Genomic DNA, 19,554 nt, shown 5'->3' with positions numbered 1-19,554 from the left:
ACTCGACTGCCTGAGAAACAGTGAGTGTTCTCGTGACATGACCTATCATCCTAGCTCAGATCTCTATTCTTCCAAAAAACAGAAACAAACTTAAAACAAAAAAATAGCAGTGCTTGAAATGTTCAGTACTGCCTGAGGGGTAAAACTGAGTGTTTGGGAAAGCTATGTAATAAACATAGTGTTTGTATTTACTGGGGCGATATAATGTTAGCTGTCTTGAGGGACTGTTGTTGTTGCAAATGTCTGTCAGCTTACATCATTTCAAGTGTATCTGATCAAGATGGAAGTTGCAGCTGGATGCTAACTGAATCCTGTCAACTTGCTGACTTAGCTCCAATACAAACAGATGTCAATCATCTAACAGGGAGGAGGCTTATTTCTACTGACTCTGTTCTGTAATAAATTGAATGACACAATCTATTGATCTGCTCAGCCTTATCTCCGAATTGTAATTTTTTTTTGCAAATGCCGACATAAACATGCAGTACAGAACACACGCAATCATAGGGACACACCTGTTTGGCGCTGCGTTCAAACACTACATATTGCTGGCACTGGTCCAGCCTCCGCTTCCTCATGGTCCAGAAGTGAAGCACTCTGTTCTCTCTCTGCAGCAACTCATTCAAGATATCTGATGGCACAACACAAGCACGAAAGAAAAATAATGTATTCAAGATCTTTATTACAGCACATCAGCATGATACAGGAATTAATATTGAAAACCTGAATTTATAATTTTGTGAATAAATTAAGAAACTCTGGATAGAAAAAGTAAAATAAGCTAAGAACTTGATAAACATACGTAAGATGCGGAAAAGATAAAGGTGATTATTGACCCATCTACTTACTCTTGACCTGAGTCTCTGGAGCTTTGACATGGGACAACATGCCAGGCATGTTGACACTGTTCCTGTGCAGGTACTTCAAAAAGACGTCAGCATTACGCCTGGCTAACGTGCAGGCCTGTAAGTGTGCAGAAAGACAACGGATGTCACTTACATGGTCAATAATATGAACAAACTTCTGTCTAATAAAAGCTTAGAATCACACAAATAACAAGTGTCTTTTCTTAAATATAAAGTAATATAAATTCATCTTTGTCACCTTGAGGAAGGCCTCTTTCTGTTCCAGATGTTTGCTGATCATGGGGGTGACGTGGTCTGACTCACTGTTCGGGCCCAGTTTATCAGCGCCACCACACCAGTCCTCTTCTCTCTTATACTCCTGCTCCAGGCTTTCTAACACACTGCAGACCTGAAACACAGAGGATACTGTCCATAAAACCATTGTACAAAACAACATTGACCTTTTCCTGCTCCAGATTTTCATGCAACCAGTGAAACTGCACATCCTCTTTCATCATAAACTTTCCACGTCTATTGATGTTCACAAAGGAGAGCGTATCCTTTTTTGTCCTTTTGGCTTAAACTCACTCTTGCTCAAAAGGATCACAAATACCTGTTCAGAGGTCTTGTAGAAGGCCACAGAAGCATTAACCAGCTTTAGCCGGTCCTCCATCTTCAGCATCAGCTGCTGCCAGTGGTCTGCCACCTTTAAGTCAAACAACACAAATCAACTTACCACTTGAACTGGTCTTGTTCTCTTTTAGAGATGTACGCAATTGTAAGAGAGCATTACCTTTTCAGCGCAGTCTCTGATCATATCCATGTCGTAGTGGTTTGCCTGGAGTAAGGCCTCCGCCTTCTGCTGTACCTGCAGCGCACTCTGATGGGTTTTCTTCATGGGGGATAAGGGTGAGATAAAAAAACAAACAAGAAAAACAACAATGAAATTCAAAAGTTATATGAATATCTATATCCCAATGATTGCTTTGAAAATACAGCCACATCTCCCTGTTGGACCCTGCGGGGCAGTTTGGTGAAGAGTAGAGGACTGGGGAGCAACAGAGGATAGCGTCTGATCATAGCTGTGTCATAAATATTGTCCTGGAGCGAGCATTCTGGAGAGGAAATGAGATAGGGAGGCGGAAAAAAGGATCTGGTGATTTTTGTGTCATAGCGGTTAGCCTGAGAATAAGGCTTTTGCTCCTTGATGGTTTCAGAGCACTAGGGGAAAGGAAAACAGAAAGAGATCAAGGAAGAGTGAGTGGCGTCCTGCCACCTTTTGGTAATGTCTGCAGCTCCTGCCGAGTACTGTCAAGGAGGACATTCCCATATCACTACAATTATGGCATGTGTGTTAAAATTCAAGTCAGCAATAATCATGTTCACCGCTTTCTTCTGAGCATGCATCTTTGTGTGTGTGTCTGTAGAAGTAGGTCAGCTACATGCCTGCATTAAATGAGCCAGGCTTGACGGAGTTCAAAGGAAATACACGCTGCATAATCAGTAGTAAAGCGAGAATGGAAATGAAGACAAAACGTAAGCAGAGAGAGGTCCATATATTAGTCATTTATAATTCCATTTCATGTGTGACTTGTGGTGAGAAGTGGAGGCGGTGGAGACACAAATGAACCTGAGATGTGTTTCAGAAAAAGGCAAAAGATTAAAGGACGAAGGGCAACGGAGGAGAGGAGATGAAGAAGTGGTAAAAGATGAGGTAACAGGGAGGTGAAGAAAGGAGCAGGCAGAGATCACTCTTGATTCTTAAAAGAAAAGAGAGCAAGAAGAAGAACATTTTACTTTTAATTTTACCTCTATTGCATGTTGGAATTGTTCATGTTCCTTCTGCAGCTGTTCGGCTTCCTGTAACGAACTGGCTGTGATCAGACCAGCGTTCAGCATTGACTCGCCATTACGGATCCAACCCAGAACCTAAAAAACACACAGATACACAAAGAGTTTTGTAATTATTCACATTTCTTATGCTTTGAAAATATCTTCAACCAACTTTAAAAACTGTCCAATTACCTCTCAAAGGTGTAAGCTGTTCCCCAAATCTATCAATCTTCTTTGTTTTCTATATATTTTCAGTTTTTTTCTCATTTTCCCATCAGCTCTACAATATTCTGACTCCATGTCTGTCAATTTGTATCTGTCTCTTCTCATACATATATATTTGTCATTGCTTCTAAAACCTGGTAACCTCCTCATTCCCTTGCATTACCCCTCACATTCTACCTTGCACACATTTCCCAACCAACAGTACATATTACATATTTTAATTAGTAATTGTTCTACCATCTCTTAAGCTTAAACACACCTTGCCTTGCACACAATCTCCCAGATGCACACATAATCTCATTTGATCATAGTTTTGTTGGCCTAGTTTGAGCCAAAGGGCATTTAAACACAGTCTGCCAAAGACACCCCTCTCTCTCTGACTCAGAAAGCACACCTGCTGTGTGGGTGATGGGCAGAACTGCCACTGAAGGTTGGCTATAAAAGTGATGATGGAACACAACTCTCTGTTCCCATTGCACATGCAATGCACTGAGGGAGGGACAGGTATGTTAGCTACTGAATATCAAAGGAGTGGTATATCCACTGTATGTGACATAATGCAAGAACAAACAGCTGCAACCTCAGACACGAGGCGTCCGTGTGTGAGTCATTAGCATGGTACGGCATACCATTCGATTTACATCACATATGCCAATATTTCCTCATACCACTACAACTGATGCCACTTTACAGTACTTGAGTGCTTTCATTTTTGCTATATCCATAAACTCTATTCTTAAACTGGCCAGGATTGAAAGGCTTCAATATGTATAAATAAATCAGCAGCAGAAATGTATAGGCTACAATTACCAGATTAGGGGTGAGTCCAACTTTAGTCTGACAGGGCCGAGCTTTGTAAGGGAATGTAAGGCTGAAGCAGTTGAGCTGTGTTTTATACTGTAATCTGAGAAATCTGTAAAAAAACAACAACTAAGATGTACATTAGTTTATGATGTGTGCTCAAAGTAGTTTACATGCATTTACCAGCTTAAAAACCAGAGGCCACCGCTTAAAACGATTCTGATGTATAAGTCACATTAGCTGCATAGACGTGCATAGGTTTCAGTAACAGTCCATAATTGCATATAGTACCGCCTCTCTGTGGGTAGATGAGTAAAAATAACACCAGCACCATCCAACATGACTCTATCATCTTACTGTCAGATCTGTTCATTCAATACAATGGCAGTGAATCTTCTGAGATGTTTTGCCGCGGTTCTTTCTGGGTATCATTTTTGTTATTTTGGTCCCAATTTCAAGTCTGCCACCACTTTTGTTCAATCTTTCATTTATTCTGGTTCAAGTTGAAACATAAAGCCTGTTGTTATTCGGCTGCACCACTATAATAACAGGCGCAGTTGTGAAAAGGATCTGTATGTTTGTTTTATGTTGAAACATCAGAAGGCTACATTGCAAACTCTCAATTTTCCTGCTTTTTTTTTTGTTTAGCTACTGAATTAATTTTGGGAGAAAATCTACAAAAAAAAAAAGAAACTTCAATTTCCATTCATTTTCCTCTCTCTTTAAAACTTGGCTGAGCATCCAACTGAACTGTATCGCTCAGACTATTCCCCAAAGTCAGAAAGATACAAACACAGGTAGAAATACAGAGAGAGAGAGAGAGAGAGAGAGAGAGAGAGAGAAAGAAAGAGAGGGGGGTAAGAGATTGTTGACACAGGATGAGTCATCTGCCCATGGTCATGTACCGACAGAACATAGCGTAGCCTTTTAGCACTTCAACACACTCTGCTGTGACATCATGGTACGCTGTAGGCTTTCAACAAGTCAGTTTGATCTCAGCATTACAGATAGTCCTGTAGGTGTGTTAGTTTCTGAAATACAGCACATGTGAGCATTCATCTATGAGCACATGTACGAGCTCTAGTTCCACTTCCAATATCATATATGTATGTATATATATAGACAACATACGTTCTAAGTATGTTTCAGCTGTTAAAGAAACAGACTTTGTGAGTTCAATACTGCGGTCATTCTTGTTTTCTTAGCAACAAAATCCTACCTACAGCACACGTTCCGATCACTGCTTTGAGGCTGTGTCATTGTTTATCCACGTTAAGCTCTCTTGTCCTTTTCTTCTTCAAGTACATACCTGTTTGACTTCAGCCTGCAGATGCCTTAGTTGGACACACTGCTCCAGATGTCTCCTGTGCTGCTCTGCTGCCAGGTCCAACTCCTGCTGCTTCTCGTGGAGAAACTCCAGCAGGTCCTGGACCCGTGTGGCCATGTCCACATCTCTGTCGCATAACAGCTCCACACCTGCACACAGTAGATATTTTCATTATATTACCAATACCAATCTATCTTTTATAATGCCTGTTAAACCTTTTTTTTCTTCCTAGTTACTTAGTCAATAATCACTAACTGTACTGTTGCTGACAAGAGTAAATGGGTCTTTAGCAGTTCTGCACACATCTCTGCTACATGCTGAATCCACGTACTCTATATGGAATTACAAAATATGTATTTCATTTATGTACTCTGTGTTACCTGCATCGATAAAATAGCAACAGCTACAGATTTGACATTTTTTAAATAGATGGCATAAACAGCTTACATTTTAATAACATAAAGCCCTGGAGACTGTTAAATGCTGATCTTGTGAAAGCTGACTAAAAAAAAACGCCATTTCAGCACAAATCTTTTCAGACAAATTTAGCATCCTCATCTGTACTCCCATTTAAGTCCTGCATAGTGGGCCAGTGGCGATGCTATAGCCGCAAGACGGGCCCTAGTAAATAATAATTGTTCTGAGGCAAGCTACAGAGGAAGCTTTACTACCACGATAACAGCCATGTAGTTAGCAGTAGCAGTGTCGCTGGCTGACTGCAGAGGAAGATTTTTGCAGAACGTCAGCATAGGTTTGCAGTCTCTTACTTTCTAACATAGATCTTTTGGCTATCAGTCTGTGCTTACGAAAGAAATACTTCACTGCTGTTTACTGTTTACTGTTTCTGTCCCCTCACTCACCAGACGCCTGGACCTCTGTGACATACTGCAGCAACTCCTGGCCCTGGTGGATGACGTCAAAGGTGAGGTTGTTCATGGTAAGCGCCTTGTCTGCATGATGCTGTAGCCGCTGCTCAGCCACCGTCAGGTCCTCTGTGTCAAAGTCACCCAATTGCTGAGACAGTTCCTCGTTCCATGACTCCAGGTCTGAGATGATCTGAGGGGGGAAAAGAGGGACGGGGACAGAGAGATAGGCAGAAGGGTTAACTCGGGATAAAATAGGAGAATGACGTTCTACTCATTCACGAAAAACACAGTTACAAAAGCCCATTTCTAGTTAAAAAGAATATAGCGTGTCTTTTTGACTTCACTGACTGCTCTCGAACCCAGGAGCTTTCAGGGCGCAAATATTACACGACGACAACAAGATGTATTACAAAAATGATTCACCAGCACAAACATTTAAAGGACGATAAAGCACAGCAAAAGCCGTTCCATTACACACATCATTTTATGATTAAGATCATTTTTGAATACCCAGTCAGACAGTTTAATCACTGTGACCCAACACCCTGAGCTGACTGCCATAATAAAAGATAACATATTACACTGATGATGCATGGCTGGTAAAGCAGATGTACTGAGATGTCAGTGCTTGTCTCTGACTGCCCACGCACACTGAATCATGATACCAGAGGCACCTTGATCCTGGCACCACCCAGCTCTGTCTGTCAATGTTGTTTTTTTCCCCCCAAACATGGGCGGTCTAGTCTACACTTTTAGAATTTACCCACCTCTTGCTCTGGGGCACATGAAGTTACCTTAAAAGGTCAACAAACTGTACCTGAAGAGAGAATCAGGTCTATATTTAAGACAGGCCGTTACTAGAAATAATAACAATTTCCCCTTTTGTGCAAGTATATTTTATTATAGTTGTCCTGTAAATGAAATAAAATGAAATTTGCTGATTGATGTAATAATAGCCGTCACTGCTGTGTGCTGTTGAGAACTCTTTCCTGGAAGGTATTTACTGTGTAACATCTGTAGGAAGTGTTGAGGTTTATTGAAAGTAACATCGAGAACAAAGAAGAGGTCACATTAAGGTCGATTTAAGTTCATCTGTGAGTGAGAGTATCATTTCTGGTAAAGCGTGAGACTGTCCAGTGCCACAAATTGTATGGCATGACTATATTGTCCTTAAGAGACATAATGGTTTGGAGAAGATGATTATACTGAACCGATAATATTAATATTATATTAATCATTAATAGGTCATTCTTTTCCTGGCCCCTAAGCTTTCCAATAAACTGCCCCATTGGCTTATATATGGGACCTGGTGTGGTGTGGAATCATATCTTAAAGTCAGTTTGACATTTACCGTACTTTGGTCATAACATGATTTACGAAAGACAAAACCGATCAGATTTCAACATGCATGCCCTCAGCTAATTTAGGGACATGTTGTGAACCTTGTGTCTGTCTTACATTCAGCTGTTCTGTAACCTTATAAACTAATGTAAAGAATGTGTCAATTTTAAATGTGTGGAGTAACCGTGCCGTGACGACTGGACGTATGTGAGAGTTACATGTAAGTAATGGGAACATGTCATGCAGTAGCTCATAACAGTGGTAAAATTTGATCAGTGCGCAAAAATGAAAAATGAGATGCTTTGGCAGCTGTCCTCATCAATTCATCCACTGCTATCTTGAGTTTAGAAACATCTCCAACAACGGAGAAAATGAAGTGAATGGACTTGGAAAAGGAAAGTCCAGTGAGTTTTAACGTGGGACAGAAAGAAAAGAAAAAAAGAAACAGTCATTTAGAGAGTGCAGAAATATAGAAATATAGAAAAGCGATGGTCAAGTAAGATTCTTAACATGAAACAGAATATTTATATGAGAAGATGATCCTCTCAGGCCAAGCTATTTTAAATTTGGAATCTCTCAGGTACTTCACCAGACTAGAACACAATCCTGCTGATGTACAGATACAGAGGTTTGATTCATAGTGCAGCGACATATATGTACATATCATATATATGTAAAATGTAAAACAAAGGATGGTGCTGCATATTAGCAATAACAGTTTACTGCAGGTTCAGTGTATGATTATGCTATTTGTCATAAGCAACATTTAGGGAAAACCAAGGAATAGATGCCAACTGCTCCTAAGAGCGAGGACAGATTATATGCAAACAGAAAATTCTGTTTTACAGTGAAAACTGTACTCAGCAAATACAGTTCTGCAATAAGCAACACTGAGTCCGTACAAAGTACATTATTCCAACAAAATAGAATCTCAGAAAGTCTTGGTTTTCTATCATTTCTCTCTTCCATTTGGGTTTCTTTGAGTAGTTCTTTGAGTAGGATATACTGTGCTTCCCTCTAATTCTCATGATATGATATGGACAACGAAATCTGAGTCACAGGGAACCAGGGGCCTATCAGTAAACACCAGCAGTCGCCAAGATACAGTTTCACAATAAACATTTCTTGAGAAGCAGATCAAGCATTTTTTTTTAGCAGAATAACATAATAACCTCTCTAACTAACGACCATTGTAATTTTACAAATCTGGCAACAAATTATAAACTTACCAAGCAGTCATTTGCACTCTGCTCCCTTCTCCTCCTGCAGTTGAGTAAGATGCCCTCTCTGTGCAAAAAGACCATCTCCCTCAGCTACCAACACTGTGAAAACTAAATAATGGAGGAGATAGGTCCTCTACTGACCATGCTGTTTTTCTTCCTCTGTGGTGTGCACCGATACAGAGCTTATCGTCAGAAGAAGAAAGAATTGTGAGACAAGTGTCCCCCCCCCCCATTCAAGTCAGGAGGGAGTGGCACTGTGCATGTGCATGTGTGTGTGGGCAGGGAGTGGAGGGAGCCAAATGCTTCCTCCACCCATCTTCATGCTTGAGCACTTTGTCATAATAATCCTCTGTCTGTGTGTCTGTGTGTGTGTGTGTGTGTGTGGGGGCGTACTTCAGTGTTCAACATGAGAGATTAGCAGATTCACCACGATTCCTTGCCTTGACACGCTGAGCTAATGCGAGACTTATCTGGTCTTTTGGACTTTACAATAGAGACAAAAAGACTTGAAACCAACCCCAGAACTTCTATCAGCACACAGTGGAGGAGAAAACATTTCATGAGCAGCCATGGAACAAAACAACATATATTTCCACACCACGCAAAATGTGCAGTTGATGGATATTAGATAAAGTACAACTGACAATAGCAGGTAAGGTAAAGAAAATGTTCTGGGTATTAATATAACTACAATAATTATTACATAATAATTAGATCATTAACACAAACACAAGGTGCCTGGCCTATACAATTACATCCATAAAATCAGGTTTGGCAGGCATTACAATATTTAACTGAAAATTACAACATGCATTTTGTGCATTTAAGTCAATTACGTTGAAAAGGTGAGTCGACATGCAAACGGCTCTGTGGGGCTGCACTTAAGCAGTAAAACCACAGTAGAGCTTTTTGTTAACTATCGACACATCTTAGTACCAATCAATTTTTTTGGCGCTAGGTGAAAAGTCGGGGGATCATCAAAGTGATTACAATTCATCCTGAGGGGAACATGAATGTCTGTAACAAATTTCAAGACAATTCATGCAAAAGTTGTTGAGACAATTCCCTCAAAACAACGAATGTGAATGTGATGGTGGCGCTGGTGGAAAAACCATCGGATCACTTTTGACAAGAAATGGTAAAACTACGACACCTTCTTCTTAAGAGCCATGCCTCTAGTGTGGCTAAAAATGCTGTTCTTAGATCACACTGCTGATTATTATTGAAAACTATGTCATACGCAGATACTTACTTTCCACAAACAGACACAGAGGTTTTTAAGAAAGTGAAATGTGAAAAATGTGAAAAAACTCGAAGCCTTTTCTTTAAAAGGGACTGAATGTAATTCATCCGTCAACATAGTATGGTTCAACAAATCTGATTTGACAGCCATGCTAAGCATCACGAGCAACATAAAACATATGTCTTAAAGGAGCAGTTATGATATCTGAGCGCCAGCTGAGAAAAGCATTTACTCTCACAGTGGGACGTTAAGGAATTAACGGATACAATGCAGCCAATTGCTGGTTGGGGAGAGGGAAACTAAATTGGAATGAGTCAGTGGATGAGATGCGCCAAGTGGAACTAAATACTTTATTTTAATGTAGCACATGTGAGAGTATCGCTGTGAATTCAACCGAGCTTTGAAGCTGCAGGAATCCTCACTACAGGACAGAACCTCCCTTTTACTGTGTAACGGTCTATAAGCTCAGAGTCACAGACATTTGGGTTATCCAGAGTGTCCCTTCTCATATGCAACTCATTTTTATGAATTTAAGAGAAAACCTACAAGGCCAATAAAACAAAAAAAAGGTGTAATGTGTTACATTTATATCTGTCATTCCCTTTTTCTCAACATATCACATCCTCTGCCATTTTATTCTCACCCCCACTCTTTGTCTTGATTTCGTATGAACAATAAACACCTTTGTGCTCTGCTTTACACCTCAATTTCTACCTTTCATCTACCAACTTCTTCCTGTATGTACGTTTATAAATTCTGATGTTTTTCATGCTCATTAGTGAAGCTCTTTTCCCAATTATTCCCCCATCAGATGTCATACAGTCAATACATTAACTCTCTGCAACCCTCAAACCCCATCTTCTACTGCTCTACTTCATCTGTTCACGCTCACTTTTGCCTAAACATTGCAGGATAGATCAAAAATAAATATTCATCATGCACCGCACTTCCATCTCCGGCCTACTCACGTCAATGGCATCCCTCTCAAAGATGCGGAGCTGGAGGAAGAGCTCCAGTTTGATCTTCCTTTCTTGGAACAGCTCCTCCATCTGGCCCTGGGCTTCGTCCAGCTGCTGCAGCACGCTCTCGATGTGGGCCATGGAGCTGTTGTGGGGAGTCTTGTTGCTCGAGATGGCCGAGTCTCTGTGGAGAGAGGTAGAATACAGGGGATTTATACACACAGTGTATTTGTGGTCAGAGATGTGGTCTTTGTCAATACATTGCTAAGGGACTAATAAGAAAACTGAATTTTGTCCCCTCTCCGTTGCTCGGTTCACTTAGTCTGTTTATGAAAATCCCTTCTATCTTTCTCCTTAGCTTTGGTTCACCTCACAATACCACATGATTGTCTAAGGATCACAGAACAAAATGCCAAATTAAGCCTTGGGGCTTTGCATTCCTTCGTTTTGGTATGAAGTGAGTTGTTTTCAGTGACACAGGAATAACGTTGTAATGTTGTCACTCTAAACTATTCTGGATAAAACGTGTGTTAATGTATTGCACGTGTGTGGCTTATCCTAGTGTATACTATATATTAACATACATATCAGTGTAGCACGCATTCAAAATTGTCACCTGAGCTGCTGTATGAGGTCCTCTCCCTCCTTGATGACATTGACAGTGGCCTGCAGGGTGGTTTGCTGCTGCTGGCCAAAACGCTTGATCAGGTCCTGCACCGCTTCCACCGACTCCGCATACACATCATCCAGCAGCTCCTTCTGAAGCTCCTCCAACCACGTCCACAGCTAACGGTGATTGACAGGAGAGGCAAGCCAGTTAAAATACAGCGTCACGCAGTGTACGCCTCCAGGAGAAGAGAAACAAATAGACAGCCCTGTTGTGAACGGAACCCATGCTGAAGGGGGTGGGGCAGATACGCAGAGCCCTGTGAGTTAAACACAGATGTCGGAATCGACAGACAAGCTACAAAATGGCATAACACTGGAGACAGAAATGAAATCCAACCAGCTCTGCTCAAAGCTGGTGTTTTGTGAATGGTCACCTTTGTAACAGATTAGCCATATGGCTGAATTGGCTCAGCGTACTAAAGCCCTGGCACACCACCCAGGCTGTAGGAGAGAGACCCTGGCACCCACGGTTTGTCTAACACCCACACTGCCGACTCAGAAACATGTCTACTTTTGGTGTTGTAACCATCATCCACTTAGTAACATACATGTGACTTTATACCTGACATCTATACAGACATAGATACTGTTGTTTGTCAACCAAACACACAAATGCTGAGTAGCTTTCATTTGGGAACACAACATATTTTTTTATTAAAGCCTGGTGGCAGTTTATATTAGATTGGGCGAGACGACACTTGCATTGTTAGTGTTTGGTAGTAGAAGCAATTTGGGCTTTCATCGGCAGCATGGTTTACACTTATACAAATATACGGGACATCTCATAAGAGTGAGTCACAGAAATCTTTTGCCAAATAGGCAAACTGGTCACTACTGTAGAGTTATTTACAATATTAGAAAGGAATAAGAGATTGTGCCTTTTGGAGTGATTTCATCTGTGCACATGAATATCAGTGCAGATGAATCCCCTCTCTTGCAATGTAGTTCATGCTCTGTCTCCACAGTGAACCGTTTGTTGCCTTTCAACATGCTGGACCGTATCCAAAGGCAGGTACAGGCACACACACACACACACACACACACACACACACACACACACACACACACACACACACAGCGACTTGCACCAGTGTGAGCTGACAGATGGGATGAAGGAGATTTGTCCATATGGACATTGAAGACTAGCTTCATTAATAACACCACGGCTCTGACTGTCTCTACGAGTCTGTGTAAACAGGATGTAGTGTTAACAAATGCCGAGCAAGAGGGACATGTCAGCGTGGAGAGGTTAATTTGGACAGTCAAAGATGTGCAGTGTATGACTTTCAACACTGTGAAAGGAATTAAGGGAGCGGTGCAGTAATGAGCACCCCAGCTACAAAGCAAGTAGTGATTCCCTCTCATGTGGAGTTTGCGTGTTCTTCATTTTTGTTTTAAAGATTGAGGTAAATAATAACAAGGAAAGTTAGAGGCATGATTGTCATTATCAAAGTGAAGAAAGCAGAATGCACTACAGAAGGAAGGGACAGCACCAATGTTTGCACAGGGAACCGTACACACAAACACACACAATCTCACTCTCATTATGAAGGCAATAATGTCAGTAAATACAGAAGTCATGCACCTAAAAGTTTGGTTGTAATTCCTAGTGTGTGATATATAAGCAACACTATTCGTGTGTCTGTGTGTGTGTGTAGGTGTGTTTTGCCATAAAATGCAACAACAATTGAACACAGTTAGAAGTTCTGGCAAAATTATAATGATAAATGCTAAAAAAAGTCAAATTAGATGGCATTTCAGCTGTATGTTACGCTACAGAAATGTGATAAATTATTTCGGTCAAGTGGATACGACTGTGACTCACCTAACGTCCGTGTAAAAGTCCTAACATAGATGGTAGTGGCTAATTGTTCGAATTATTATCATTATTATCATTATTATTTTGATGCAAATTAAATATTTAAAAATGTATTTTATTATCAAAATAACATATTCAAAGGACAGTTCAGTCCTGTGGAAGGTTTGAACCCTCTGGGGTCTTTTTAGTTCATCATGTCTTTATCTCACAGTAATAGCTGCCTGCAACTGCAACTCTGAATGTAAAGGTCAGTTGAGTACAAATTTACAACGCAAAAAAAATGACCCTTACATTGCCAATGTCATTGTTAGACCTAGTCTAAACTAGTAACCATTATAGAGGAATTTCTTCTCATGTTTTTGTCATATTACCTTGAAGTGTGACAGGCAACAGCAAAAAATAACTAATGAGTCAGATGTTCACGGTGGACCAAGATATGACAAGCTTTTTACTGTCAGTGTGATCAATAAATGAATAAAAAACCCTATCTCCTCAGCTCCTGTCCTCATAAATTATTAGTAGCGTAAACTTTAGCTTTGGGCAAAACAGAGGAGTCAAATCAATGCGGTAAATAGGGCTCATTAGGGTTGAGGAGGAGAGAGGGGAGGACAAGAAAGGAGAGGAGAGGACGGGAGAGAAAATACACACCTCTTTGACGTGTGTGTGAAAAGCAACGGACATGTCCAGCAGCACTTTACGCTGCTCGACACGTCGCACAAAGTCCTGGATGCGATCCTCTAGCTGGTGGGCAGCCTGGTAAATTTCCTCTGGGTCACACTCTCCGGTCTGGGCCAGCTGCTCTGCTGCCTCCAGCAATTTGTCAGCATTGGTGTAGGTGTTCTGAAACGTTAACATAAAGTATATTTAAAAACGTGTGCTGAAAGCTTGTTAGTTTTCTATTGGTCTCTAGGACAATACAGCAACGTCAAATCTAGATAATTAAAAACATGACTTTACTTACGCCAAGGGGGAAAAAAAATATGTCACAAGTTGAAGATGTGCGTTTGCATTAACGCTTAAAACTTAGACCTAAAACTCACCTGTGCAACCTCCTCAAAGTCTTCATGTCTCTTCTGCAGAGCCCTGGCTCTGTGTAAAGACTTCCCGACACCAGTGTGTTTACTGAGGAAGGCCTCGCCATGGTTTTCTATCCAGTCCAGCACCTTGGAACACACACACACACACACACACACACACACACACACACACACACACACATTTAATGCACACAGTTTAAATATGCACAGCTATGGCACATTGATGATGCAGTATACATGTTCTAGCAGTAGGGGGTGCAATTGACTGGCATGATTCAGATCATATTAGTATTACAGTAGTCTGAAGATGTCATCACGCTCTCCCTCGCCCTTCTGCCTTGTCTCACCCCCCCTTTCTTTACTCTTTTCCCCCCATATGCAGTCTGTCATGCTTAAATTACACAAATGTGGACAATTAGGTTTTTGCCTAATCAAGAGCAGCGCAAAGTGTCAACATTTACACTGTGGATGAGATTAGCTATAAATCTTTGGACATAATTACCTTATTATCTATTAAACAGATGGCCATACTTCATCTGTTTCTATGTGGGGTAATTAAAGGGATTTCCATGATGCTTTCAAGGTCTCTGTGAGAATATTTTTGATGGGACAAACGCATATGAAGACATGCACAATGCCCTCGACACTTTATGTGACAGTAAATTGCATCACCATGGAAACCGCTACTAAGAGAAAAGGGTGATGAAAGAGGAGGAAGAATGAAGGGCAGAGATGAAGCAAGACAGAGAGAGACAGCGAGAGAGAGAGAGAGAGAGAGAGAGAGAGAGAGAGAGAGAGAAGGAGAAGGAGAAGGAGAAGGAGGGAGGGGCAGAGAGGTAGAGAAGAGTTCATGCCCGAAGGGTAGAAAGGCAGAGATGACACTTTACACCAACCCAGTAGTTTTGATCTAAGAGCTCTGCCATCCAGATAGTCACAGAGAGAGATAGAAACTCTCACTCTGAAAACCCAGGAGGAAGTGGAAAAAAGGCTTTGAAGAAGCTGGAGCTGATTGTACTAGCCGGTATCTTAATATCACACCCTCTGCTCATCAGTATGGAATGAAAGCAACACACATTTCTTGGATTTGCCTTATTTTGAGCAGTTTCCTATTTTAATATATTTATCAATTATCGATGTAGAATACATGTGTACTGTTGCTAGTAAAAATATCTTTACTCAACTACTGGAAAACAGTCCAAATGAGTTTAGTAAAACTGCCACATAAATGACAAGCCTTGTGAAAAGCTCAATAAGTTGATTCCTTTCAGTGAAAATGTTTGGAAGGATAGGTGTGTGCATTCGCAAAGCCCACAGAGCGGCAGGTGTGTTTGTAGTTGGACTTGTCTCTTACTTGCTGCACGTCCTGCTGAAAGACACACAGCTGCAGCCGTTGATGCAGGCGGACTTTGCGATGCTGCCAAATGTTCTCCAGCTGTCTCTGGTGATGCAGCACCTCATGGATGATGTCTAGGACGTGGTGCACAGCCTTGGAGTAGTTAGCTGAGGCCATCAATGAATCAGCACTTCCTGGGGTCAAGGGTCGCTGTAGTTTGTCCAAAAGAGACTTCCCATCCTGGCTTACCTGTAATAGGTGAGAGGTAGTTTGAGCATATTGGACATCAAGTATTTCACTTGAGAATAAGGAAATACCTAAATTCTCTGCTTGAGTAAGGATTTTGTAAAATAAAAAAATTAAAAGATTAATTCAAACAAGACATTCATCTCATTTTTATTTTCCCAACAATCCTACTGAGTTACATTTCCAATAGGATATAGGGATACTAATAATGGAACTACTTTTACCATTTGTTTGACTTGAAAAACACTAGAACCTCTGTTTTGTTATATATATATATATTTATATATATTTGACAATATTTAAGTTTTTACCTAAAAACAATAAATACACTCCTTTGGGATTTCTTTTCACTCTTCCCACACATCAATTTCCAGTGTTTCCATTGTAAATAAATACAACTTTATATTATAGAGTCTGTACTGTATTGAAGTGTATATTTTGAATACATAATTTGGATAATTACCAGTCCTCTTTTGTGTTCTGCGGAGGTGGCATTAATATTTGCACATGTGTTTGTGTGTGCGTGTGTACTGACCTCAGAGTACGCAGTTGTGATGTGCTCATATAATCCCTGGTGGTGGTGGATTGTGTCTTCCAGATCCTGGAGTTCAGAGGGCAGCTCTCCTTCACCACATGCCTTACACCATGGCTCCACTTTACTCATGTACTGGGGAGTACACACACAACACAAACATTGTATAACACAGACCTACATACATATATAAAAAGGCATACAGTAATATAAAGACTTAAACATTCTTTCATATATGTTATTAACACTGTTTTCTGTCCAGTATGCACAATGCGATGAGATGTGAAAGGCAACTCCAATTGCATTTTTTTTTTGATTTGCCTGTTCTCAAACATCACCTGTCTCTGATGAAATCTTATTGTACAACATACAACAGTACATACTACAGTTACAGCATACTAGTTACATACTAACATTGCCCATATTATTACAAGCACAGTCCGTGCAATTAGTATGTATGCAGAGTTTAGACACAAGTTTTGCTCCCCATTGAACACTTTCACCATAAGTCAATAAAAAAACAAAGAAAAACAATGACTCTGCTCTACATAAAGGTTTGGCATCCAAACTGTTCTGGTTGGAAACAGGAAGTCTGACAAGAATTAAGCAAAAGAGAAATTCAAGTAGGAAACAAAGCGACAGCAGAGCATTGAGCGCTGCAGAAAGCTTTGATAAAATATTGACTCAAATCTTATTATTCTGTTTTAGGAAGGGGAGAATGTGAAAAGTGTATAGATGTGTTTAACATGACATAATAACATACTATTCATACCAAGTATGATGCAAAATTGAGTATGTAGTTTGTTCCAACTCCACCTGCAGAGTGGATTTAGTAAACACTAGAAATGCCAGGATGTATATACTAGAAAAGCAAGAATTTCTTAGTATGAGACTTGAGCTCACTGAACCTACTGAACCGCCTCAAAATGCATTCGGACTCTTCAGACTGTGCACTGGCGGACTGCGAGGCAGACAGTTAAAAATCGATAACTGTTGGATAAATTGATTACAAATGATGCTAATCAAAACATACAATAACTAATGTCTGTAATGCTGCTCTGTCCACTGCTGAAAACAAAATATCAATAACTTACAAGGAAGTCTTGAACATTAAAGACTGTACAGCAAAGAGGCCACTCAGCAAACAATAGGTGTCTACAACTAACTAATGCATTGTTACTGCAACCGTAAGCAAAACAATGGAGAGCAGTATTGATCATTTAAATGGTCTATTAGGGATGAAGCAACCATAGTGCTTGTAAATTGTAGCGGAGCCAACATATTTGTTTCCTATTTCTGTTTAAATCTACTTTCTTTCTTCAAAAGTGTATCAAACTATCATAAGGTTTGGACACGAAACTATTCAGAAATAAAAGGTCTTAACATTCTGTTGTAGATCTACGCTCCATTTCACCCAAACACGTTATTTCAGCCAAGAATGTGTGCAAGATGAGGACTACACATGTATTGTAAACACATAGCGCGTGCATGTGACTGTAGCCTCAGTTTACGAGTGGAAGTCTGTTGACATGATCAGAACCGTACTTGATTTTTGATTTGTGTATAAGCGTTGCGTGTCTGTACCTGGTCTGCCTTCTGGTGGAAGCTGGCAGACATCTCCAGCAGAGTGCTGCGTTCGTCCAGTGCTGCAGCAAAGGCCTTCCACTCCTGCTCCAGCTGTCCTGAGATCTGCTGGATCTGCTGGGAGGCGTAGTGGCCCGTTTCCAGGAGCCGGTTCCCTACTGACATGATCCGATTGATGTTCACATACACATTCTGTGTGTAAAGCAAGAGAAGTAGAGAAGGGAGATGGCAAAGATTAAAATACATACTCAAATTAATTGGTTTTAATTCAATAAAATACTGGATATAATTTGTTTAACTGAACATCCAGGGGTTTAAATCTAAAGACACCTGACCTGAGTCACCACTGACTCATATGAACAATGTTTTCTGTGCAATGTTAGTATGTTGGCATAACTGTGAAGGTAAATTCACAGGCTGCCAGTTTAAGTATTGTTGCAGTTTCATTTTGGCGGCCATGGTGCATGAAGGTGAAACCAGCTAGACTAGCTGTATTTCTACAAAGCAATCAAAGCGTGTTAGTGAAATATTGTAGCCACAATCACATTAACGTACACAGTGAGTAATATCAGAGAGAATAGAAGTCAATACGTGCACCCTCGTCATAAACTACCCCTCCACTTCTCACGGATGCATGCATGCACACACACACACACACACACACACACACACACACACACACACACACACACACACACACACACACACACACACACACACACACCCTAGTGGGCATTAAAAAGTCATTCACTTGGGAGGCATACCCCGTGTGAATAATGAAAAGAAACTCATTTGTCTCTTATCATTCAGTCTTTTTTAATATATGGGCTCCAAGCTGTTTTGTGTAGATAGGCACGGATCAGCAAATGCTAATTAACAACTGTGTTAACAGCCTGTTATTATTCTATTCAATTACTGCTCCTGGAGCCTATTATGGCTCTTAGTCTGTTTGTTTCAATCACAACGGGGAGGAGAGATGAACCCAACACCAGCTACAGCCCTCAGACAGAGACAAATGATGAGCTCTCATCAACGGTGAAGACACTGGATTGGTGCTTTGTGTTGTTTAACCTATATGGCTTTGAGATGGTTTCTGACGGTCTCTTCTTCTGAAACTAGGATTTAGAAATAGAACATTTTTGAATAGCTTTAGTTTCACTTGTAGGAGTTTTCGCATGCTAACCCAGCAAAGCCATTCCGCACTGTCCAAAATCCAGAAAGTCTTGGCACTGGGACATAAAAGCACTAGATTAAGTCTGATGTTGGCTCGAGGATAATAGAGACAGTGGTGAGTTTAGAAGTATGGCTCACATGAGAAATCAAGGGGAGTCAAACTGCTCTTGAGTACGAAGCAGTAGGTAAGTTGTGATACGCAAAGGAACAGTGGTGCACAGTAGAACCACTGTAATCCTACTATAAATATTACAAAGACACAAATCAAATATAACAGGAAAAGTATCTCTAAACTACTATAGATCTTTTGTGGAATTATTCCATGGGGAACAATGGATATTTTTGGAAAAGACACAAAGATACCTAAAAGAGAACACACACACACACACACACATCCATCCAAGTCACAACCAATAAAGCCTGAGGCCTCGAGCCATCTGTAGGACATTATGAATTAGATTAGACACCAGAAGCTGGACTACTCAAACACAAAGGGTG

General features: G+C 40.6%; 1 protein-coding gene across 1 annotated transcript in view; it reads right to left on the bottom strand.

Annotated features, from left to right (window-relative positions):
* triob (trio Rho guanine nucleotide exchange factor b) overlaps window positions 1–19,554 on the bottom strand; it is a gene marked incomplete at its 5' end in the record, with an annotated part of 96,158 nt that overhangs the window by 31,845 nt on the left and 44,759 nt on the right. The window contains 15 exons of the mRNA XM_079165237.1: window positions 516–631; window positions 849–963; window positions 1,105–1,254; window positions 1,459–1,551; window positions 1,639–1,737; window positions 2,655–2,774; window positions 5,014–5,180; window positions 5,892–6,087; window positions 10,673–10,847; window positions 11,280–11,449; window positions 13,800–13,991; window positions 14,192–14,314; window positions 15,540–15,770; window positions 16,303–16,434; window positions 17,884–18,075. Coding sequence (XP_079021363.1) covers window positions 516–631; window positions 849–963; window positions 1,105–1,254; window positions 1,459–1,551; window positions 1,639–1,737; window positions 2,655–2,774; window positions 5,014–5,180; window positions 5,892–6,087; window positions 10,673–10,847; window positions 11,280–11,449; window positions 13,800–13,991; window positions 14,192–14,314; window positions 15,540–15,770; window positions 16,303–16,434; window positions 17,884–18,075 — 2,271 coding nt within the window. The remainder of the gene's footprint in view (window positions 1–515; window positions 632–848; window positions 964–1,104; window positions 1,255–1,458; window positions 1,552–1,638; window positions 1,738–2,654; window positions 2,775–5,013; window positions 5,181–5,891; window positions 6,088–10,672; window positions 10,848–11,279; window positions 11,450–13,799; window positions 13,992–14,191; window positions 14,315–15,539; window positions 15,771–16,302; window positions 16,435–17,883; window positions 18,076–19,554) is intronic.

The sequence above is a fragment of the Pholis gunnellus genome (assembly GCF_910591455.1).
Source record: "Pholis gunnellus genome assembly, chromosome: 8".
NCBI lineage: Eukaryota > Metazoa > Chordata > Actinopteri > Perciformes > Pholidae > Pholis > Pholis gunnellus.
This window is presented reverse-complemented; position numbering and strand designations above follow the sequence as displayed.